This window comes from Zootoca vivipara, chromosome 8 (assembly GCF_965207765.1).
Source record: "Zootoca vivipara chromosome 8, rZooViv2.hap1.1, whole genome shotgun sequence".
Taxonomy (NCBI): Eukaryota; Metazoa; Chordata; class Lepidosauria; order Squamata; family Lacertidae; genus Zootoca; species Zootoca vivipara.
The window spans coordinates 80,210,445-80,233,862 of NC_142591.1; the positions used below are offsets into that span (position 1 = coordinate 80,210,445).

The window sequence follows — 23,418 nt, forward strand, 5'->3', positions numbered from 1 at the left end:
TTCAAAGAGGAAAGGTAGGTTGGGATCCTGGACATGCATGCCATAGAACCATGGAATCACAGAATTGTATAGTTGGAAAATACCCTGGCAGTCATCTAGTTCAACCCCTTGCAATGCTGGCATCTTAACTTGAGCATCCATGACACATGGCCATCCAACCTCTGCTTAAAAACCTTGAAGGAAGGAGAGTCCATGACTTTCCAAAGGTCAAACAGTTCTTACCATCACAAAGTTCTTCATGGTATTTAGTCGGAATCTCTTTTTTTTTGTAACTTGAAGCCTTTGGTTTGGGTTCTAGCCCCCAGAGCGGGGGAAAACAAGCTTCCATCTTCCAATTGACACAAACGAAACAGGGAGAAAGTTATAGCATAGTTTGTTATTTGTCCATCTAGCACAGCATTTTCTACTTTGACCGGTTGTGGCTCTCCAAGGTCTCACGTGAAGACCTTTCTCATCACCTGAGCCTTTTTAACAGAAGTTGTATGGGATTGAACCGGGTGCTCAATCACTGAACTATGGAGCCAGATTGTTGCCATTTTCAGGATTCAACTGCATAATGAGCACTCACATCATATATTGTGGATGCCTTTTACATTTCCCAGGGAACTTGCTAGTAGAAGGGGGCTGGTCTGCTTCTCAGTGTGTTATTCAGAGGTTCACACCCAGCCTTAGTATTGTATTAAGTTTCATTGCTGGGACGTGGGGCCAGCCCCATTATAAATAGGGGGAGGAGCCGATATTAGCCAGGCAGACGGCTCTGGTGATTCACCCTCCCTACCCTCCCTTAATTAATGTTTTCTTGTTTGCTGGTTAACTTTTGCTCCCTGTTTATCGTGCGCTGCTACAGTCTATGACTGGTTGCTGTTGAAGGACCGGGAAGAAATTTTCCTGCATTGGCAGGTTTTGTCTCCCCTGTAGCAATTTGTCACAACTTTGGAGGTTTATGGCCTTGGGTGGAATCCTTTAGTCTTTTCTTCCCTATATTGGGGGGGGAGGCATGAAGTGGTGACTCACCCCCCTGCGACGGCAATTCCAGGGTCCCCCTCTTAAAGGGGTTACATAATGCGTGTCACTGGCCACACACTGAAAGGTCGTCAGTGAACTACCCTGCGTGCGGGGATATGGGCTGGGCTGCCTGCCTACACTTATGTTGCGCAGAGCACCCCCATATCCCAATTACCCTGATGTGCCCCAGTTCTCCCAGCTGGGGGGGCTGGGAGGGAAACACGCCCAAGGCCTAAGCCAAGGTCTTCCTACATTAGGAAGTTTAATAAAGTTGTGGCCTAATTTTAATTCTATGTAACATTTTCAGAGTCTTTATTTCTTTTCCCACGATCCCTGGGGGCTGGGGCTGTCGTGCCTGGTCACGCAATGGTAAATTTGGGGTGGGGAGGTAGAACCTAACCACAATGCCTAGTAACCACAGATAACTTTCTCCTTCATGAATTTGTCTTGCACAACAAACCTGCTCCCCCCCCCCAATGGACTTTTTACAATTTGGAAAGTGATGGGGGAAATGCACTGGAAAGTGTGGAATAGCTCTTAGAATCATAGAATCATAGAATCATAGAATCATAGAGTTGGAAGAGACCACAAGGGCCATCCAGTCCAACCCCCTGCCAAGCAGGAAACACCATCAAAGCATTCCTGACAGATGGCTGTCAAGCTTCTGCTTAAAGACCTCCAAAGAAGGAGACTCCACCACACTCCTTGGCAGCAAATTCCACTGCCGAACAGCTCTTACTGTCAGGAAGTTCTTCCTAATGTTTAGGTGGAATCTTCTTTCTTGTAGTTTGAATCCGTTGCTCCGTGTCCGCTTCTCTGGAGCAGCAGAAAACAACCTTTCTCCCTCCTTTATATGACATCCTTTTATATATTTGAACATGGTTATCATATCACCCCTTAACCTTCTCTTCTCCAGGCTAAACATACCCAGCTCCCTAAGCCGTTCCTCATAAGGCATCGTTTCCAGGCCTTTGACCATTTTGGTTGCCCTCTTCTGGACACGTTCCAGCTTATCAGTATCCTTCTTGAACTGTGGTGCCCAGAACTGGACACAATACTCCAGGTGAGGTCTGACCAGAGCAGAATACAGTGGTACTATTACTTCCCTTGATCTAGATGCTATACTCCTATTGATGCAGCCCAGAATTGCATTGGCTTTTTTAGCTGCTGCATCACACTGCTGACTCATGTCAAGTTTGTGGTCAACCAAAACTCCTAGATCCTTTTCACATGTACTGCTCTCAAGCCAGGTGTCTCCCATCCTGTATTTGTGCCTTTCATTTTTTTTGCCCAAATGTAGTACTTTACATTTCTCCTTGTTAAAATTCATCTTGTTTGCTTTGGCCCAGTTGTCTAATCTGTTAAGGTCATTCTGAAGTGTGATCCTGTCCTCTGGGGTGTTAGCCACCCCTCCCAACTTGGTGTCATCTGCAAACTTGCTCAGGATTCCCTCAAGCCCATCATCCAAGTCATTGATAAAGATGTTGAACAAGACTGGGCCCAAGACAGAACCCTGTGGCACCCCACTAGTCACTACTCTCCAGGATGAGGAGGAGCCATTGATGAGCACCCTTTGGGTTCGGTCAGTAATCCAGCTACAAATCCACTGAATGGTAGCATTGTCTAGCCCACATTTTACCAGCTTCTTTACAAGAATATCATGGGGCACCTTGTCAAAGGCCTTGCTGAAATCAAGATAGGCTACATCCACAGCGTTCCCTTCATCTACCAGGCTTGTAATTCTGTCAAAAAATGAGATCAGATTAGTCTGACATGACTTATTTTTCAGGAACCCATGCTGACTTTTAGTGATCACAGAGTTTCTTTCTAGGTGCTCACAGACTGTTTGCTTAATGATCTGCTCTAGAATCTTTCCTGGTATTGATGTCAGGCTGACTGGGCGGTAATTGTTTGGGTCCTCTCTTTTCCCCTTTTTGAAAATAGGGACAACATTTGCCCTCCTCCAGTCTGCTGGAACTTCGCCTGTTCTCCAGGAATTTTCAAAGATTATTGCCAGTGGTTCTGAAATCACCTCTGCCAGTTCTTTTAATACTCTTGGATGTAGTTCATCTGGCCCTGGAGACTTGAATACATCTAAACTAGCCAAGTATTCTTGTACTACCTCCTTACTTATTCTGGGCTGTGTTTCCCCTGCTGAATCATCTGCTCCATATTCTTCAGGTCGGGCGTTGTTTTCTTTCTTGGAGAAGACAGAGGCAAAGAAGGCATTGAGGAGTTCTGCCCTTTCTCTGTCCCCTGTTTGCATTTCACCATCTTCTCCTCTGAGTGACCCCACTGTTTCCTTGTTTTTCCTTTTGCTACGGACATACCCATAAAAGCCCTTTTTGTTGCTTTTAACCTCTCTGGCGAGCCTGAGTTCATTCTGTGCTTTAGCTTTTCTGACTTTGTCTCTACACGTGCTGGCTATATGTTTGAATTCCTCTCTGGAGATTTCCCCCCTTTTCCATTTTTTGTACATATCCCTTTTAAATCTTAACTCAGTCAAAAGTTCTTTAGATAGCCAGCCTGGCTTCTTTAGGCACCTTCCATGTTTCCGTCTCATTGGTATTGCCTGAAGTTGTGCTTTTAATATCTCCCTTTTAACAAACTCCCAACCATCATGAACTCCCTTCCCTTTTAGTATTACTGTCCATGGGATTTCACCCAGCGTTTCCCTAAGTTTTCTGAAGTCGGCTTTCTTAAAGTCTAGAATTTGGACCTTAGTATGCTTGGTTGCTCCTTTCCGCTGGATAATAAACTCCAGAAGAGCATGGTCACTCCCACCTAATGATCCTGCCACTTCTACCCCACTAACCAAGTCATCACTATTGGTTAGGACCAGATCTAAAATGGCTGATCCTCTTGTTGCTTCTCCCACTTTCTGGACAATGAAGTTGTCTGCAAGGCCAGTGAGGAATCTGTTCGACCTTATGCTCTTGGCTGAGTTTGACATCCAACAAATATCAGGATAGTTGAAATCCCCCATTACTACTATCTCACTTCCTTTGGAATGCTTGGCCATCTGTTCCAGGAAGGCATCATCTGTGTCCTCAGTTTGGCTTGGGGATCTATAGTAAACTCCCACAATGAGATCACTGTTGTTTTTCTCTCCCTTAATTTTGACCCAGATACTCTCAATTTGGCTTTGAAGTTTTAAATCCTGGATCTCTTCACAGGTATACATATCCCTAACATATAAAGCTACTCCTCCTCCTTTCCTGTTTGGTCTATTTCTCTTAAATAGATTGTATCCCTCTATTACTACATTCCAGTCATGAGACTCATCCCACCAGGTTTCAGTGATGCCTATTATGTCATATTTAGTTTGCTGTACCAAGAGCTCAAGTTCATCTTGTTTATTTCCCATGCTCTGTGCATTAGTATACAGACATTGAAGACCGTTGATCATTCCCCCATGTCTCTTATTTAAGGATATTTTCGTCCCACCACTAGGTCTGCATGCTGCTTGCTCCATTTGGTCCTTGACATTTGGATGATCATCTTCAGCATTTGATAGACTCCTACCTTCAGGACCACTGTCTCCCTCCCCCACATAAGTCAGTTTAAAGCCCTCCTGATGAGGTTTTTGAGTTTTGTGGCAAAAACATTCCTCCCAACTTTTGTGAGGTGCAGTCCATCACTTGCCAGAAGTCCATCTTCAAGAAACTGCAGACCGTGATCTAGGAATCCAAACCGTTCCTGTTTGCACCATTTGCGAAGCCAGTTGTTCACTTCCCCTATTTTTCCCTCTCTCCCTGGGCCATGTCGTTCAACTGGGAGGACAGAAGAGATGACAATTTGTGCATCTAATTGCTTCAACTTCCTGCCCAGAGCCTCATAATCATTTTTGATCTTCTGTAAGCTATGGCTTGCAGTGTCATTGGTTCCCACATGCACCAAAAGGAAGGGGTATTTGTCGGTGGGTTTTATGATTCCTTGCAGCCGTTCTGTTACATCTTTGATCTTGGCCCCAGGTAGACAGCACACCTCTCGAGACATCTTGTCAGGCCCACAGATCACTGCTTCTGTACCCCTCAGTAGGGAATCCCCAATCACCACTACACGCCTCTTCATAGGCTTGGTTGGGATTCTTCTATGTGCTGTCCCTTCCAAGGTTACCTGCATATTTCCAGAGGACTGACTTGGTTGCTCGTCTTCATATTCCTCATCAACTGTGATGAGGGAGAGATCCTCAGGTGGAGTCTGTTCCTCGTCTTCCATGAGCACTTCAAAACGGTTGTGTAATTCTAAGCACTCAGAGCGATCCCTGGGCCTTCTACTTCTATGAGTCACGTTCCTCCATACATCTGGCTGCTGTGTTGGGGAACTGACCTCCTCCTCAGGGAGATCCCCTGTCTCCTCCTTGGTGCAGACAGTGTGCTCTGCTGCATCCAAGAAAAGCTCCAGCTCTTTAATTCTCTGGAGCGTAGATACACGCCCCTGAAGCTGCTGCACCTTCTCTTCCAGAAGGGCAACCTTGTTTTCCAGTAGGGCAACCAACTTGCAATTGTTGCAGGTGTAGCTACCCACATCCTTTGGCAAGAAAACAAACATTGCACAGGAATTGCAGGTGACAATGGTTGTTCCCTCCACCTCCATCTTGAAAACCTTGAGGTCAAGGGGGAAAGAGGAAGAGGCCTAGGTCCCCCCTAACAAACGTATGAGATTTGCTGCCCTAGGTCAAAAAGATGGGTCACCCAGATCCAAGAGGCAGATCCAAGAGGCAGCAGCCCTAGAAAACCAGCACAAGCACACAAACAAGTAAGAAAACAAATAAGCACACAAACTTACTCACACACAGCCCCAAAAGACAAAACCACAAAACCTACAGAGTGTCTCCCAAGCTCAGCTCACCTTCTGCTCCTTCCTCAGTTGCTGCACTCCAAGCTCTGACTAGCTCCGCCCACAGCTAATCACCTGAACTTCCTGACTCACACTTCTAGGTGAAAGGTCACAGCCAGAAACAAACAAGGTCACAGCCAGAAACAAACACCCACACAAGCCTGGACAGTCACCCAAATCCAAGAGGCAGCAGCCCTAGAAAACCAGCACAAGCACACAAACAAGTAAGAAAACAAATAAGCACACAAACTTACTCACACACAGCCCCAAAAGACAAAACCACAAAACCTACAGAGTGTCTCCCAAGCTCAGCTCACCTTCTGCTCCTTCCTCAGTCGCTGCACTCCAAGCTCTGACTAGCTCCGCCCACAGCTAATCACCTGAACTTCCTGAGTCTTGATTGACTCAGCATCATCTAACCTCCCCACAAACAAAGTGAGGGAGAATGCTCACTAAATAACCAATGTTGTCCAGCTTCCCAACCCACACATAAGGATGAATGCCCAAGAAATAGGTGATCAGGAAGAACCCTGGGTGCTCTCCTCGACAGTCAAACAAGTATTTGCAGTTTTACAAATAAAGTCAAATGCTAATTGGGTGAAATATGTGCGCTGGTGCCCCACACCTGTAGCTGGAATGAAAAGAAACATTTGCCAACCTTAGTGCAGGTAACTTGTCCCTCTGTTGCTCTTCTCCAGCGGAGATTAAGCTGTTCACTTGAGAGGAAAAATGGGAGGAGAAGTTTGAACAGAGTGGCGGTGTTTTGATTTCATTGGGGATGGAGGAGGATGAGTTTATAACCTTTCATGAGTGCATGATTTCAGTTGTGGCTTACTGAGGCATGAGCTCTATCTCTCTTCCCAACTGTCTCACGCAACCAGACAGTAACCACAGCGGAAAAGGGAGCAATTTCTGTCAATTCAAAAAGCAGACTCTTCGCCTAATCTCTGTGGGCTTGGTTCTCAAATCCATTAAGGTCCCTTTGCTCCCATTTGACAATTTCATCAGTGAGCTGTAATGACCCTCATAACTTCACAGCCATCTAGGAGCTGATTTGTCCTTCCCGCTTGCCTTCAAGGAGCTCTGAATGGCCCTTTCTCCCCAGATAACTAGCCTGTCTGGGGAGTTGTTTGATTGAAGCTTGCAAGTGTATGAATATGTCAACCCCAAGAGCCCCACAGTCCAATCTGATCCATATTTACTCACAGAAAAGTCCCACTGATTCTAAAGGATCTTATTCCCATTGGTATATAGGGTTGCACAAGAACTTATTAGCACTAGCAACAAGTGGGATGGGATGGAGCTGGCCTCTCGATACCAGCGTTGTTTATGTTTACCTAAATACGGAAAGGTGATGGTGATATCTGGGAAGTGCAAGTCTATGGTGCTGTCTCTCCAAGCCAGCTGCTCACAGTATGACCAGGGCCAGTCACTGCCTCTCAGTCTAACCTACCTCCCAGTCTAACCTGCAAACCTTCTAACATGACGTGGCCCAAATCTAAGATACCATCTTGCAGATCCTCCCTCCCACGTGAGTCACATGACCCTCATGAGATCATGCCCCCCCCAAAAAAGTGCTTTTGGGGGGACAGCAATCTTGCGCAGCACCTCAAATCACTTGCTTTTGGGCACCATGCCTGGAAAAAGTGCAGCTGGAAATCACGTGAGGCCACGGCAGCCATTTTGGCCGCTGTCCTCTCGCAGGGGAAAATGGGATGTCCCATTTTTTCCCAGGGCAGTTGATGGGTATGGGGCTGTTGTGTGGATAAATTGGGGAGGGGGTTGCTATGTACACCACCTCGAGCTCATTGGAAAAAGGACAAAATAATAGAAAAACAGTTTTCAGTTTGAGAGGTTGACTGCAGACTAAGGCTGCTCCCCTCTACCTCAGGAGTGGCAGAAAATTACCCCCTCAGTTGTTGTTGGACTACAACTCCCATAAACCCTGACCAGAGGCCATACTAGCTGAGGGTGATGGGGGTTGTAGTACAACAACCTCCAGAGAGCCACAGGTCCCCCCCTCTTCTATACACATTGACTTGAGAGTACTCCGGATTCTTTGATATTCTGAGTAAGACATATCTTAATCAGGAGAAACTACTAATATGCATGTATTAAGCTGTACTAATTTGTCATTTCTGATGAAGAGGCCTAAACATAATACAGTTCTGCATTTGTAAGAACTCAGATCTTTTAGCGTGGAAGCACCTGCACTTTGGAACTCCCTGTCTATTGATGCCAAGCAAGCACTTTCACGGTACCCTTTTTGCCACTTTCTAAAAAAATAAATAAAAGTTGTTTAGATGTGCCTACCCAGATGTTTAGAAAGTTAATGCGTGTTTTAACCTGTTTTTAGTCTGCTGTTAATGTAACTTTTCAAATGTATTAAATCACTGTTGTTAATTTTTCTTAGTAGTAATTTTATTGTTTTATCTTTTTGGAATACAACTTTGAGGTTTCTTTTCTCTTTTGCCATTAAGTGGTATATAAATTTCATGAAACAAACACTTGATTTGATTTGCAGAAACTGCTACCATAATTCAAGGTATTCCTATTTTGTTGGCACAACTTTCCATTTCAGTGCAGAACCAAATGTCCACTGAAAGCAATTAAGAAAACAAAGAACCCATATCAAGGAAGTCAGAAGTTGATGGAACATTTTTGTGAAATTGTGATGTGTTGTTCTATTTTTGTTTGTTTGTAAGAGATGTCTTGTGCTTCTTTTGTTTCTTTTTCTTTTTTCTTTTTTCAAGCTTTTGTTGTGTGTGTAAGTGTTGGTTTTAAACCATTAATTTAATTTAACTTTTTTTTTTTAAAAAAACAAACAAACCCAAAAGTCCACTGAATGCTAATTTTAAATCTACTGACGATTCTACAGACTGAAATATCAAGTTAGTAACCCACCCACCCCCAATTTCCAGGAAACAAAGGCCTTGTTTCTGTGGAACTCACTGAAAAGGCGGAGGAAAAAAGTGAGAGAAGGTGCAATAAAACACCACCAACTATCCCTCCAAAACTCCCCTATCTTTAATTGGCTGCTCTCAGAGAAGAGATAAGGCAAGATGATGAAGGCAAGATTACCAACGTGAAGGCTGAAAATGCTAGGCCTGTTTAGCCAAGATAAAAGGAGGATGAAGGGAGATAATGATTCCGCTCAATAAATACCTGGGAATGGACAGTAGGAGAACGGAGTGAATATTGCAGAGAGAAATGGCTGGGGGAGAGAGAGAGAGAGAGAGAGAGAGAGAGAGAGAGAGAGAGAGAGAGAGAGAGAGAGAGAGAGCAATGTGGCACAGTGTTGTACCATGATCCTCCCCTTTTTTGAAAATATTTTTATTATTATTTTCCCCAAAAAATAATAATCAATAAAATAAGGATACAGGCATCAAACCACCATCTAACATTTATACTTCTACTAAAAAAAAAAACCCTACTATTTTATAAACCTTCCTCTGAGGTTCTTTAAAGCTCAAGACTTCCTTTCACCTTCTTCTACACGTCCTTTACATCTTACATATAATTATCTACATTCTGCTATCATTTTTATCAACTTGTTACACCTTTACATTCTCTAATTCTTTACTACTTACAAGTGCTTAATCCAAACCTGCCAATGTACCAACTTGTTTACAGTATTTCTGCACATACACAATCAATTTCTCCCATTCTTTTTTAAACTTCTCATTGTCAGAGTCTCTGAGTTTTGCCGTCAGTTTTGCCATTTCTGCAGAGTCCATAAACCAGCTTAGTTATTAAATGCTTAAGCCAAGAAAGAACTTAACATATGAAGTCAAATGTATGTAAATATACCAAAATTTTGAGGGAGAATTTCCTGAAGAAATCAATTAAACATTGTAGCTTAAGCCAATATGAGATGTAACATATGAACTTGAATGTGTACAAATATATCAAAACCTTGAGAGAGAATTTACTGAAGAAGCCCGAAACTCTTAATGGGCGAAACAGGTGACAAACGCCAGCACCCTGTTTAACTCTTGTGCGCAATACTGTTTACACTTCGTTTGATCAACTTTACTAACTCTTGTGCGCAATACCGTTGACACTTCGTTTGCTCAACTTTCATAGAATCATAGAGTTGGAAGAGACCACAAGGGCCATCCAGTCCAACCCCCTGCCAAGCAGGAAACACCATCAAAGCATTCCTGACAGATGGCCGTCAAGCCTCCGCTTAAGGACCTCCAAAGAAGGAGACTCCACCACACTCCTTGGCAGCAAATTCCACTGCCAAACAGCTCTTACTGTCAGGAAGTACTTCCTAATGTTTAGGTGGAATCTTCTTTCTTGTAGTTTGAATCCATTGCTCTGTGTCCGCTTCTCTGGAACAGCAGAAAACAACCTTTTTCCCTCCTCTATATGACATCCTTTTATATATTTGAACATGGCTATCATATCACCCCTTAACCTTCTCTTCTCCAGGCTAAACATACCCAGCTCCCTAAGCCATTCCTCATAAGGCATCGTTTCCAGGCCTTTGACCATTTTGGTTGCCCTCTTCTGGACACGTTCCAGCTTGTCAGTATCCTTCTTGAACTGTGGTGCCCAGAACTGGACACAGTACTCCAGATGAGGTCGGACCAGAGCAGAATACAGTGGTACTATTACTTCCCTTGATCTAGATGCTATACTCCTATTGATGCAGCCCAGAATTGCATTGGCTTTTTTAGCTGCCGCATCACACTGCTGACTCATGTCAAGTTTGTGGTCTACCAAGACTCCTAGATCCTTTTCACATGTACTGCTCTCAAGCCAGGTGTCACCCATCCTGTATTTGTGCCTTTCATTTTTTATTTTTTATTTTGCCCAAGTGTATTACCTTACATTTCTCCTTGTTAAAATTCATCTTGTTTGCTTTGGCCCAGTTGTCTAATCTGTTAAGGTCATTTTGAAGTGTGATCCTGTCCTCTGGGGTATTAGCCACCGCTCCCAATTTGGTGTCGTCTGCAAACTTGCTCAGGATGCCCTCAAGCCCATCATCCAAATCATTGATAAAGATGTTGAATAAGACTTCAAGATGCTGAATAAGACTTCATTGATATATACAGGAGCCTGGCTAAGGGAATTCCCAAAGACTGAAATTTCCTTTTGGACAAAATTTGTATGTGTTGTCTGTTTGTGGCTTCTGTAATAGTTTTTGTACATTGTTCTGGAGGGCGGGGTAGAAATAAAAAAATGTTGTTGTTGTTGCTGCTGCTGCTGCTGCTGCTGTTGTTGTTATTGAATTATTAACACTAGATTGAGAACGTGAAATAGTGTGGTAGTTTTTTGTGTGCCGTCTATTTGCTGCTTATTGTATACTGATCCTTCTATTGTTGGCAACTGTTCTTCTTTCCCTCTTTGGGCTACCAGGATCCAGGCTGCTGTTGTTGTGTACATAAATAATTTCTTCTGTTCTTTGGGAATTCCTGTTCCCATTACACCTAGGAGGGAAGCTTCTGGTTTCTTTGCAAAGGTTAGTTTAAACATTTTCTTCAATTCATTATATATCATTTCCCAGAAGCTTTTAATAAGCATGCTCCTCTACTTCACTCAGTTAAACTATGAAATGCAACCCAACAAGACAAAGGTATAGCCATAACCTGGCTGGCTTTAAAAGAGGGCTAGGCAAATTCATGGACGATAGAGACTGTCAATGGCTACTAGCCCAGACCCTCTCAGTTTCCCTATTTCCCAGAGAATGTCCTGCATTTACAGAAGCTGTCCCAGTTTCTGATTTGAACCCAGAATGTTCCTCTTCTCCTTAAGACCTCCCTATTTTCATTAGAGAAATGTCAGAGGGTATCGACTTCAGTTTCATTGACTACGCAAAAGCCTTTGACTGTGTCAACCACAGTAAACTATGGCAAGTTCTTAAAGAAATGGGAGTGCCTGATCACCTCATCTGTCTCCTGAGAAATCTCTATGTGGGACAAGAAGCTACAGTTAGAGCTGGATATGGAACAACAGATTGGTTCAAAATTGGGAAAGGAGTGTGACAAGGCTGTATATTGTCTCCTTGCTTATTTAACTTATATGCAGAATTTATTATGCGAAAGACTGGATGAATCCCAAGACGGAATTAAGACTGCCAGAAGAAATATCAACAACCTCAGATATGCAGATGATGCAACTTTGATGGCAGAAAGTGAGGAGGAATTAAAGAACCTCTTAATGAGGGTGAAAGAGGAGAGCGCAAAATAAGGTCTGAAGCTCAACATTTTTTTTTTAAAAAAAAAAACTAAGATCATGGCTACTGGTCCGATCTCCTCCTGGCAAATAGAAGGGGAAGAAATGGAGGCAGTGAGAGATTTTACTTTCCTGGGCTCCATGATCACTGCAGATGGTGACAGCAGTCACGAAATTAAAAGACACCTACTTCTTGAGAGAAAAGCAATGATAAACCTAGACAGCATCTTAAAAAGCAGAGACATCATCTTGCCGACAAAGGTCCATATAATTAAAGCTATGGTTTTCCCAGTAGTGATGTATGGAGGTGAGAGCTGGACCATAAAGAAGGCTGATAGCCGAAGAATTGATGCTTTTGAATTATGGTGCTGGAGAAGACTCTTGAGAGTCCCATGGACTGCAAGAAGATCAAACCTATCCATTCTGAAGGAAATCAGCCCTGAGTGCTCACTGGAAGGGCAGATCCTGAAGTTGAGGCTCCAGTACTTCGGCCACTTCATGAGAAGAGAAGACTCCCAGGAAAAGACCCTAATGCTTGGAAAGATTGAGGGCACAAGGAGAAGGGGATGACAGAGGACGAGATGGTTTGACACTGTTCTCGAAGCTACCAACATGAGTCCGACCAAACTGTAGGAGGCAGTGGAAGACAGGAGTGCTTGGAGTGTTCTGGTCCATGAGGTCATGGAAAGTCGGACATGACTAAACAACAACAACAACAAATGGTAAGACTTTCTATTTCCATCGGAGAAATATTGGAGAAAAATTATGTGACGCCACGGGCCAAGGAGATAAATAAGGATACAACCTTTAGGCAAGGATAGGGAAGTTTTTATATATATAAAAAAATGTTTAATATTTTCTTATGTTATATATGTTGGAAGCTGGGTGGGGCAACCCAGTCGGAAGGGTGGGGTCTATCTATCTATCTATCTATCTATCTATCTATCTATCTATCTATCATCTATCTATCTATCTATCTATCATCTATCTATCATCTATCTATCTATCTATCTATCTATCTATCTATCTATCTATCTATCTATCTATCTATATCTATCTATCATCTATCAAACAAACAAACACATCCCTATTTTCATCAGCAAAATGTTGGAGGGTATGCTAGCCACAATGGCTATGTTCTTTCTCAGTGTGCCTCTGGATAGCAGCTGCTGGAAACCGCAGTTTGGCCCCAAGTCCTGCTTTTAGACATCCCATTGGCATCTGGTTGACCACTGTGAGAACAGGATGGTGGTTGGCCCAGTCCAGCTGTGTTCTTCGCATGGGCCAGTGAGGGGTGTGTCCTGGGCCAGGTGGAGACGTCTGGAGGGTCTGAGGTTCCCCACGCCCAAGCATATTGTTTTTGGGGTGTGCGATATCAGCCATTGAACCTAGGACTTTCTATATGTAAATTGTGGGCTTTACCACTGAACTATGGTCCTCCTCACAGCTTGGATCAATGGATCTCCACTGGACCAGCCACTAGTCCTGAGAAATGAAGCATCAGGGCTGGCTCCACCAACAGGATGAATGAAGTGGCTGCCTCAGGTGACTGGTTTCGGATGTTGGGAGAGGGCAGCAAATTCTTAGTTGTATAATTTATTATTGCTGCTTGGTTTATACTTAGGGGGAGTGTCTGTAGTGATTTTATATGGCTGGAATACATCCTTGATATATGATAATACAGTGGTACCTCTACTTACGAATTTAATGCATTCCGAACGCACATTCGTAAATTAAAATATTGTAAGTCGAATACCATAGGAATGCGTTGGGAGAAAAAATTCGTAAGTAGAAGCATCCCTATCTACAAATTCGTAAGTAGAAAAAATCCTATCTAAAATGCATCCAAGATGGCGGACAGAGCTCCATTCGTAAGTAGAAACATTCGTAAGTAGAGGTACCACTGTACCTCTTTTTTGCCTGGGTAGAGGAAGAAGAGTAGTGTGTGTCCAGCCACACTAATGTTTTTTTACACCCACCATTGATGTGTGGCCCCCAGAAAACTACCTGTGAGAGAATGGGGCCCATGGCTCCCATGGGGCCCTTCTATCCCCTTTCATATTTTTCAAAAGCAATCCCCCCCAAAACATCAATGGAGGAGAATGGCCAGGTTAGGGGTGGGGAATTCAGGAGTAAAAACTTATTTGGGCTTCTTGTCAATAGATTTCTCTTACTGAAAATTGCTCCTGTACCTTAGAGGTCTTTAATGACACATAATGATAGACTATTGTGGCTTTGGCGGCAGAAAATGCATATGACTCACTTTTATTAATATTCAGCAAGACATTAAAAATACCTCATATACAACCCTGATGAGTTATAGCAAACCATTTCTTAAGCATACTTCTGTGGCTTTCAAGAATTCAATTAAAAAGAGGCAGGCTTCCTTACTCATAGCTTGTGACTTTGTAGTCTTCAGGTTTCACAATGAAATAAAAGGGAAGGTGACCCAGAATATTCAGACTCAGCTGACATCTACACTGCATACTTGTCACAGTTGATGCTGTTGCAACCACCTTAGTTTCTGCCCCTCCAGAAGCAAATATTTAAACTATGATGTTCAGAATGTACTATAACTTCTTTTTCAAGAACCCCCTACTCCCTCTATTAAAGTACATTTAAATCATCATCATCATCATCTAGGAATCAGAATCATGACACAGATTCCTAAACTAATTTAAATTTGTGGTGTAGACAACAGCTTGCTTTCATGTGTTGAAGTCACTATATAATAGAAAAGGCTGCTTTGCCTAGCAAGAGCAATCTTGAGCCCTGTTCACCACACCTGAATGATGAAATAGATATTCTTAATGACTGCAAATTCTCCAAGCAGGCCTACATGAATCTGCATTTTATCAACTTTCAGAACTGTTATAGTAGCTCACCACTGTGTTGAAAGAGCCTGGGGATCCATGGGAAAGATCCCATGCTGTAATATCCCCAGGGGCCCCTTTTGTGTAATCCAATATGTCGCATTAACTCTAGGGGCAGCAGGGAAGAGGTGTGGCAAATTATGTTTCCATTTTGGATTGGGCTGGACACTGGGGAGACTGGAGGTAGGGCAGATAACGAAAATGTGCTGTTACAATGCCCAGTAAAATCTCCAGAGGGGAGCACAGAAGGACAGTAAGAGGTCACAAATTGTGGTGCCCTTCATGAAACAGTGAAGCAGAATGCCTTATACACAAACTAAGCTAATGCTTTCAGGTAGCACCACTTATCTTCTATTTGCCTATGAATTTTGCCCCAACATGTGGGAACAACCAGCTTTTGCCCTCTCTACCATAATGCCATCAGTGCTGGAGGGACAATGGCGACTGTGTTTTGCAAGGTGAGTGGAGGGGGGTTTCTGATGGAAGAATCCCATAGCCCCTGAAATACTCTCCCAGGAACTGTAGGATTGCACTCTTAGACTACTATTTTTTAAAATACCCTGTCTGTTTGCAGGTTCGAAAACATTTCAGTTAGAAACCAAATGTGCACCCTTTGCTTCACACACACACACACACACACACACACACACACACACACACACTAAAGTTAGGTCTTTGGATATTAAATAGCATGGCACATCTCAAGCAGCATTTGAAATATGAACTACCTTCATCTGTGGAGCCCTTATCCAGAGATGATTCTAGCTCTGTTAACGCTACTGAAGTGGTTGTCAAGATGGACAAAAGGAGATGCTTCCTGCATAATGCAGAAGCCCCAACATCTGCTCTGCTTCTGCCCATTGCAATAAATCCCAATCAAGTCCTCCAGCCCAGCTTTGGCAACGAGTATGATCTGAATTGCTAAGCAGACATGCATGTCAGTCGGCAAAGATGTTCTCTTCCGAGTGAGCTTTGGCATGGTTATTGTTGCCATGGAGACTGCCTTCCTCGTAGGCACATGTGCTACCATGACATCTGTCTTGCTTTGTTTATGGCTCTCAAGGAGGAGCATCCCATTGTGGCACTAGAAATAACAGAATAAAGCTGTAATGGCCGCACAGAGACAAATGCAGTTGGAAAAAATGATATTAAATTTATTTCAAGTCTGCTTTTTTTGTTTTACAAAAAGCAATAGCTATTTTCTTAGACCCTGTGGAATAGCATCCATTAGTCACTTTTCAAGTCCAGAACCCAACCATTAGCAATTAGGGGTTCCTGTACTAGTAACTGGTAAATCTGTTCAAGGGGCAATGCAAGGAGATTATTTGCAGATTTTGAACAATACAAAACAGGCATTTCAATTGCTGTTCTCGCTGCTGTTTAATTTGTTCTACTTTTGAGAAGTTTATTTGTTTGCTATTTATTGGATTTGATGGATTCTGTAATTTATGTATATTTTCTTTTTTCCCCTGTTTATTTTATCGGCATCTGCTCATCTCAAGAAAAATGGAGTGTGCCTTGGGGGGGAGCCAAACCGCTGGAGAATCACAGCACCGGCTGTGGCTGCAGAGACTGGTAACTTGTAGTTGCTTCCTCCTGCATTTTTCTTCCTGCTTTAAGCATTGAAGTGACCTCTCCAGGACACAAGCCTGGGCAGTGGTTGTGGAGGTCCTGGAAGGCCCATTCAGAGGCATGAAGGGCAGCAGGGTGCAATTGCCATGGTCCCTCTCCAGGGACTGGCTTCTCTTTTGTTTAAGTTTATAAATTGATTCTGACAAGACTCCTGTCCCAGCCCTCAGCCAGGCATAGGCAACCTTTGGCTCCCAGATGTTTTGGAACTACAACTCCCATGATCCCTGACCACTGGCCCTGTTAGCTAGGGATCATGGGAGTCGTAGTTCCAAAACATCTGGGAGCCAAAGGTTGCCTATGCCTGCCTCAGACAAACTCCCAGCTGAGTCTGTGAAGATCATGGTTTGGCTAATGAAGAGCTAAGTCCCATTTGAATGGTGTGATTTTCTGCTGGGTCACTCTCTGACAAGTGGACTGGTGGCAAACTATTTAAGAGGAGAGTGTGTGTTATTGTATTTCTGCCTAGTAATGGTACTTTGACCTTTTTTTTTTTGTCCCCCAAACACACTCAGAAATTGGACGATTTTAAAAATTCTTTATGATAATCAAATACTTGTAAATGAAATACTTGTAAAGAAATATGGATCCAGTTAAGGAAGATGCTAACTGAGTAAGGGTCTGTTTGTCAAGCAGTCAGGTCTAATAGTCTACTGCAGGGCTGAAGAACCTTGTCTACCCCGAGGACTGTATTCACTTCTGGGAAATTTCCCAGAGGCCAAATTCCGGTTGAGGGTAAAGGCAGAGACAGAAGTAGAAAGAACAACAAACATGAATGGTTTTTTTTAAGGTTTTTTTTTAAAAAAACAGTAGGCTAGTTTCTGTAGACTTCCAGCCAGATATGCAATAAACCTTATCAGAGTTTGAGGGCATGTTACAGCCAGGCAAAGACATGCAAGCAAAGTCCAAAGCAGAACTGGTGAGAGGAGTTGGCTGGGGAGTGTCCTGGAAGGTCATATTCGCCCCGAGGGTCTGAGGTTCTCTACCCCCTTGTCTATCATAATCAATGGGAGTTTCGTCACGCGTAAAGAGTGAACATTAAATAACCGTTGCACATTATTCATTATGTTTGTATCCTGCCTTTCCTCAAAGGAGCTCAATAGATGGTCACTGTGAGAGCCAGTGTGGTGTAGTGGTTAAGAGCGGTAGACTCGTAATCTGGTGAACCGGGTTCACTTCCTGCTCCTCCACATGCAGCTGCTGGGTGACCTTGGGCTAGTCACACTTCTCTGAAGTCTCTCGGTCCCACCCAACTCACAGTTTTTTCACGGTTTAAATCTACTGGTTCAAAATTCAGTTCTGTTGGTTCAGCAGTCTTCTCCTCCAAGATTAATGTTTTTCCATTAGAGTTGAGCATTTCCTCTTTCATTTCCTTTTTTTTTCCAGAATCAAGTCCCACTGTATATTTTCTTCCTCCAAATCCAGAACCTTCTCCTCCATCTTGTTGTTGTTCTCCATTTCCATAAGTGTGACAGAGCCGGAAATGGTATTATTATTGTCTTTGTTTTTTGTTTTTTATCCTTAAAAAAGGATAAAGTCCCATCCAAACTGGTTCCAACTTCTATTGTTTGCTTACCATTCTGAACCAGACAAGGAGAAGAAAGCTTCAGAGGGAAATGGCCCTCAGTTTGTAATGCAGCCAAGCATTAGGAACTGAGCAAATTTATATCCCAATTGAGGTAATTATTAATTTCACCCCTATCGCTAATTTGATTCTGTGGTTTGATCTCTTGCTGTGCTAACGACTTCCATATTTCTCAAGTTTCCTTCCTCTGAGAAAGAAGCTTCATTTTTCCCCTCCCTCATTCTTGTTGTTGTTGTTGTTTAGTCGTGTCCGACTCTTCGTGACCCCATGGACCATAGCACGCCAGGCACTCCTGTCTTGCACTGCCTCCCACAGTTTGGTCAAACTCATGTTTGTAGCTTTGAGAACACTGTCCAACCATTTTGTCCTCTTCTTAGGATACTTTAAAATTGCTTTAGAATTTTGGTGGGCGTGAGATTTGTACCTTACATTACAGTTGCAAGGTGGTTGAAGATGGGGGATGTGTAACCACCATACATATGTGGTGGGCATTTTCTAAGCTGGAACCATTTTGGATGAGTGCCATTGACGAGTGTTTGCTTTGACCACAAAGCAAAACATTATTTGTACCCCAGCTTTGGCATTTTTAACAATCTTTGAAAATGGAAATGTTAATTTGAGATGCAAAGAATTGCTTGCTTTTCGTGTCGTCGCAGCTCCAATTTTTAGAAGATTTGCAAATGTGGCAATGAAAACAAAAAGGTTGCATCTATGAAATTTTCAGGGGGGGGGGAACTGACCAAGGAAGTTACAGGCTTAGCTGCAAAGAAAGACAAGGGGGATTTTATACAGACATGGTGTAAGGGGGACTCTTACACCAGCCCCCATCATCCTGACGTCCACCTCGCCAAGCACAGAGAGCAGCAGTGGGTCTGAAGCAGCTAGAGGAGGAGGAAGAGACTCGGAGGGGGCGAGAAATCAGAGTGAGGAACAATGGGAGAGCTCGGGGGCGGAGAGATCCAGACAGGAGCTCAGGGATGTTGGAGAGCCCTGTCACCGACTGCTCAGGGAGGAAACTGAGAGGGCATCGCTCCTTCCGGCGCAAGAGTTAAGGAGAGCGCCGCGACGCAGGTCAAGGGGGAGGCGTTTTGGGGTGCCCCGACTACTTTGCTGGCGTAGGAACAGACGTACGCCATTGCCGGATTCTGATTCGGGATGAGAGGTCATGTTTTAAGGTGTCTCTGCACTGTGAATAATTAGCACAATAAACGTCTTTAAAGACAAACTGGACTCAAGCGGAGTTACTCTAGAGTAGCCACGACAACCCTCTGACACATGGTTATCATTTCAGCACATGCTCAACAGAACATCCAAGTCAGTGGCATCCACCAGACTCGCCTTTAGTGTCACACTTACAGTAACAACTTCATGCGGATGACCGGCACCTATTTTTCTAGGGGGGGGGATCACTGGTTTAAATGGAAGGGTGGGAAGCAGGGAAGCTTGCATGCTGCACACTGCTGATGAGATAGGAATATTGGGAGCTCCCTCACACTGAACCAGACCATGGGTTCATAGAGCCCAATATTGTCAATATTAATTGGCAGGAGTTTTCCAGGATTTTACACCAGGATTTTCTTCCAGCTTTACCTGGAGATGCTGGGGAATTGAACATGGAACCTTCTGCATCCAAAGCAGATGTTCTACCACTGAGCTATGTTGGATTTGTAGAATGAAAGGAATGCTCCATGGGCACCTCAAAAGTAAGGGAAGCACAGCAAGGGCCCTGAACCCCACTCTTTAGAACAGTGTTTCCCAACCTTGTGCCTCCAGATGTTTTGAGACTACAATTCCCATCATATCTAGCTAGCAAGACCAGTGGTCAGGAGGAATGATGGGAATTGTAGTCCGAAAACAGCTGGAGGCACAAGGTTGGGAAACACTGCTTTAGAACTTTATCAGATTTTTCTCACTCTTTGAAAATTATCAAATGTAATATGTTTTCTCATTAACTGATGGAAAGGATGGTTGGGGGCGAGGTAATTGGGAGAATTTTTTGACACAGCACGAGTCTGAGCCATCTGGATTAGCAGCTTCAGCTACCACTGGAGCCTGACAGCAACCATGGGGCATACAACAATGATTGAAACAGTTCTGGACAAAGACTACATTTAGCTTTATTGAATTATGTAGCACATTGACTCATATAGCCTGGAAACTGTAACTGCATAGAGCATGGATAATGCAAAGTAAACACACAGAAACAAATTGGTCTTTAAGCTAATTACTAGATTCATTTAAAAGAAGCACAAGGGTAAGGTATGCTTGCCAGCCGCTCTGTAATGCAGGCTCTCGTGAAATGTTTTCCTGTCATCTCCAATACAGATCCCCGAATGTTAGACCTACACAGAAACCTAGAATGTGACTGACCTTTAGCCAAGCAGAGGTCAACACTGAGAATGACGCTTGTGCTATGAAAGGTTTCCGTGACAAAGTTCCGACGACAAAACAAAGTCAAAGCTTTGTGAAATGTCAGCGTTAATGCTGAGCTGAAATGGAGGTGGGTGCCTTGAGGGAGCTGTATTCCCGTCGCAAAATGAGTCACCCTTTTTTACCTTCCCAATTTGGCACACTCGTTGGCAAAATGACATGGAGCTGTTCAAACATGAACCCACATGACCAGATTGAGGCTTTCATAGATAGGGATCTGCGTCCGGCTCTACATCCAGGGAAAGCCCAAAAGGTAGGTGTTCTTACAGACTTCATCTTTTTTAAAATTTAAGGGTGCACTCTCCCAGTTGTCTCAGCAAATGAGAAGAGTCCCTTCCTCCTTTATTCCAACAGTACCAGCAGATAGACAAACCAATGGCTGCAAAAAGGACTACAAAAATCAAATTGATAAGATGTAAGGTTTTTTTGGGGGGGGGGCGGAGGGTTGGACATGCTTCCTTGGGGAGACCATTTCCAAGCCTGTATCTCCCCACCCCAGAATCTCACATAATGGGGAGTAAGTCAGAGAAGGACTTCAGAGGATGATCTCTGTCTCTGGGTAGGCACAGGTAGGAAGAGGTGATTCTTCAGGTAATCTGGGGTGGTTTTACACAAGGACTTAATTTTTAAACAGGTTGTTGAGACATTACAAATGGGTCATTGGCAACATCTCCCCCCTTTAAAATCCATCTGATCCCCAGCCCCCCCAAAAGTGTAAATCCAGATTAAATGAAGGGAAATACAGCTAGCATTTTGATGCTGCTGATGTCATGTGTGGACTCTGCAAGAAAGCAACTTTTTTGAGGAACACAAATCCCACAATAGACAGCAACCTGGCAGCACACACAGCCTGGTCCTAAGCCGTTTATGTCAAAATCTGCATGCCAGAATATATTCACAGAGCGGAGTAACCATTTTACCTATTCATCTGTATCCATCCTTAGTCTTGATTCATCCATTTATGAAGCAGCAGAATAACCAACAAAACAAAAGGCTTTCCCATTGTTTGGTTCAGCATCACTTCCACAACAGACAAAGCCTAAGCCATTTGGGTTTGTGCTAATTGTGGGTTTTTTTCTCTCTTCAGCTCAGCTCATGACTCCCAGAGGAGGCTGGTATGAAGCAGCAGGAATGCTATATCCTCTGGGTCATGTCCAAAGAGCATAGCTGCCAAGTTATCCATTTTTTAAAGGGAAATTCCATTATGCTGAATAGGCTTCCTCGCGAGAAAAGGGAAAACTTGGCAGCTATGCCAAAGAGCCATACAGCTGAGTCAAAATGGGCTGTGTGGGATCAGAATAGGGAAAACATCAGCACCCTGGACAGATCACTGTGTCAGACACTGGCAGCAACTCAGCCAACAAGGTTTTTTTTTTCTCTCAGCAAAGTACAGAGACCTATTGAAGGTTGGCTAATCTGGACCTCCACCTGTTCTGAGGAGCTGTTTCTGCTGTATCAGGGGGTGTCCATTGGACTGAAAGTAGGGGAAGACAGACCCTTGGGTGATTCCTCCTTGCAAGTATGAAACCAGAAAACAGTGCATTATATAGAATCATAGAATCATAGAGTTGGAAGAGACCACAAGGGCCATCCAGTCCAACCCCCTGCCAAGCAGGAAACACCATCAAAGCATTCCTGACAGATGGCCGTCAAGCCTCCGCTTAAGGACCTCCAAAGAAGGAGACTCCACCACACTCCTTGGCAGCGAATTCCACTGCCAAACAGCTCTTACTGCTAGGAAGTTCTTCCTAATGTTTAGGTGGAATCTTCTTTCTTGTAGCTTGAATCCATTGCTTCGTGTCCGTTTCTCTGGAGCAGCAGAAAACAACCTTTCTCCCTCCTCTATATGACATCCTTTTATATATTTGAACATGGCTATCATATCACCCCTTAACCTTCTCTTCTCCAGGCTAAACATACCCAGCTCCTTAAGCCGTTTCTCATAAGGCATCATTTCCAGGCCTTTGACCATTTTGGTTGCCCTCCCAACATCACAGTTCCATTGCATTTTGGATCTGAGGGGCAGGGGGTTATAATCACTTTCAGAGGAACCTAAACCTCTTTATAATTAGGATCCCCCTTCATGAGTTCCTGCTCAATACAGGAATGTCAGGGGTAGAATGGACAGGGAAAGAGACATTAGATGTGAGGGAATGTACACAATCTCACTCCCCTACCACATTATGACAAGACTTATTCACTTAAATGCAGGACTAGGGCCATGGAAGGGGGGCATTTTTAAAAGTACTTTAGGAGATCTATATCACAGGAGCTAAGCCACAGTTGACAAACGATCTTCCAACTAATCTTCATATTCCATGTGCAGTTACTGTTTTGCATGTGTGTGTGTGTGGGGGGGGGGGAATCACTTGGCAACAATGTATGTTGTGACAATATTTAAAGCAATGTTAACTTTTCCTTTTGCCTGAAGCACACCAGTGGCAGTGGTAAGATTTAAAACTTGTCCGTCCTGCTGAGTAAATAATCGTTTAAAGCTATTTTATTCCCAGCTGCACACAACACAAGCACTTTATGCTTCCCACCTCTGCTGTCGAAAAGCACTTCCAATCCTGCAGAACAGTAGGGGAAAGAAATAATAACTGTAATATCCAGAGAGTGGATCCCAACACTGACTCGAAACAGTTAGTAAAAGTCTGTTCCTTCGATTTATAACTTTAGAGATGGAAACAGAGAGGGGGGAAATAACTCTGGAACACAACTGCTTTCATTCAATGAAGTACAATTAAATCAGATTTTAGCATTCACCCAGACGGCAAAGCAACTAAGGAGAGCCAGTGTGGCATAATGGTTAGAGTGCTGGTCTAGGACTTGGGAGACCAGGATTCAAATCCCCACAAAGCTCACTGGGTG

At 43.6% G+C, this 23,418-nt stretch overlaps 1 protein-coding gene across 1 annotated transcript; it reads right to left on the reverse strand.

The window, feature by feature from the left end:
- Positions 1–2,299: 2,299 nt before the first annotated feature.
- Positions 2,300–5,977, reverse strand: LOC148684913 (uncharacterized). Its single transcript, XM_088675997.1, has 2 exons — positions 5,860–5,977; positions 2,300–5,737 (listed from the first exon to the last, which is right to left on the reverse strand). The coding sequence occupies exon 2, from the start codon at positions 5,602–5,604 to the stop codon at positions 4,564–4,566; it is 1,041 nt and encodes a 346-aa protein (XP_088532123.1). The 5' UTR covers positions 5,605–5,737; positions 5,860–5,977; the 3' UTR covers positions 2,300–4,563.
- Between the last annotated feature and the right edge of the window lie 17,441 nt (positions 5,978–23,418).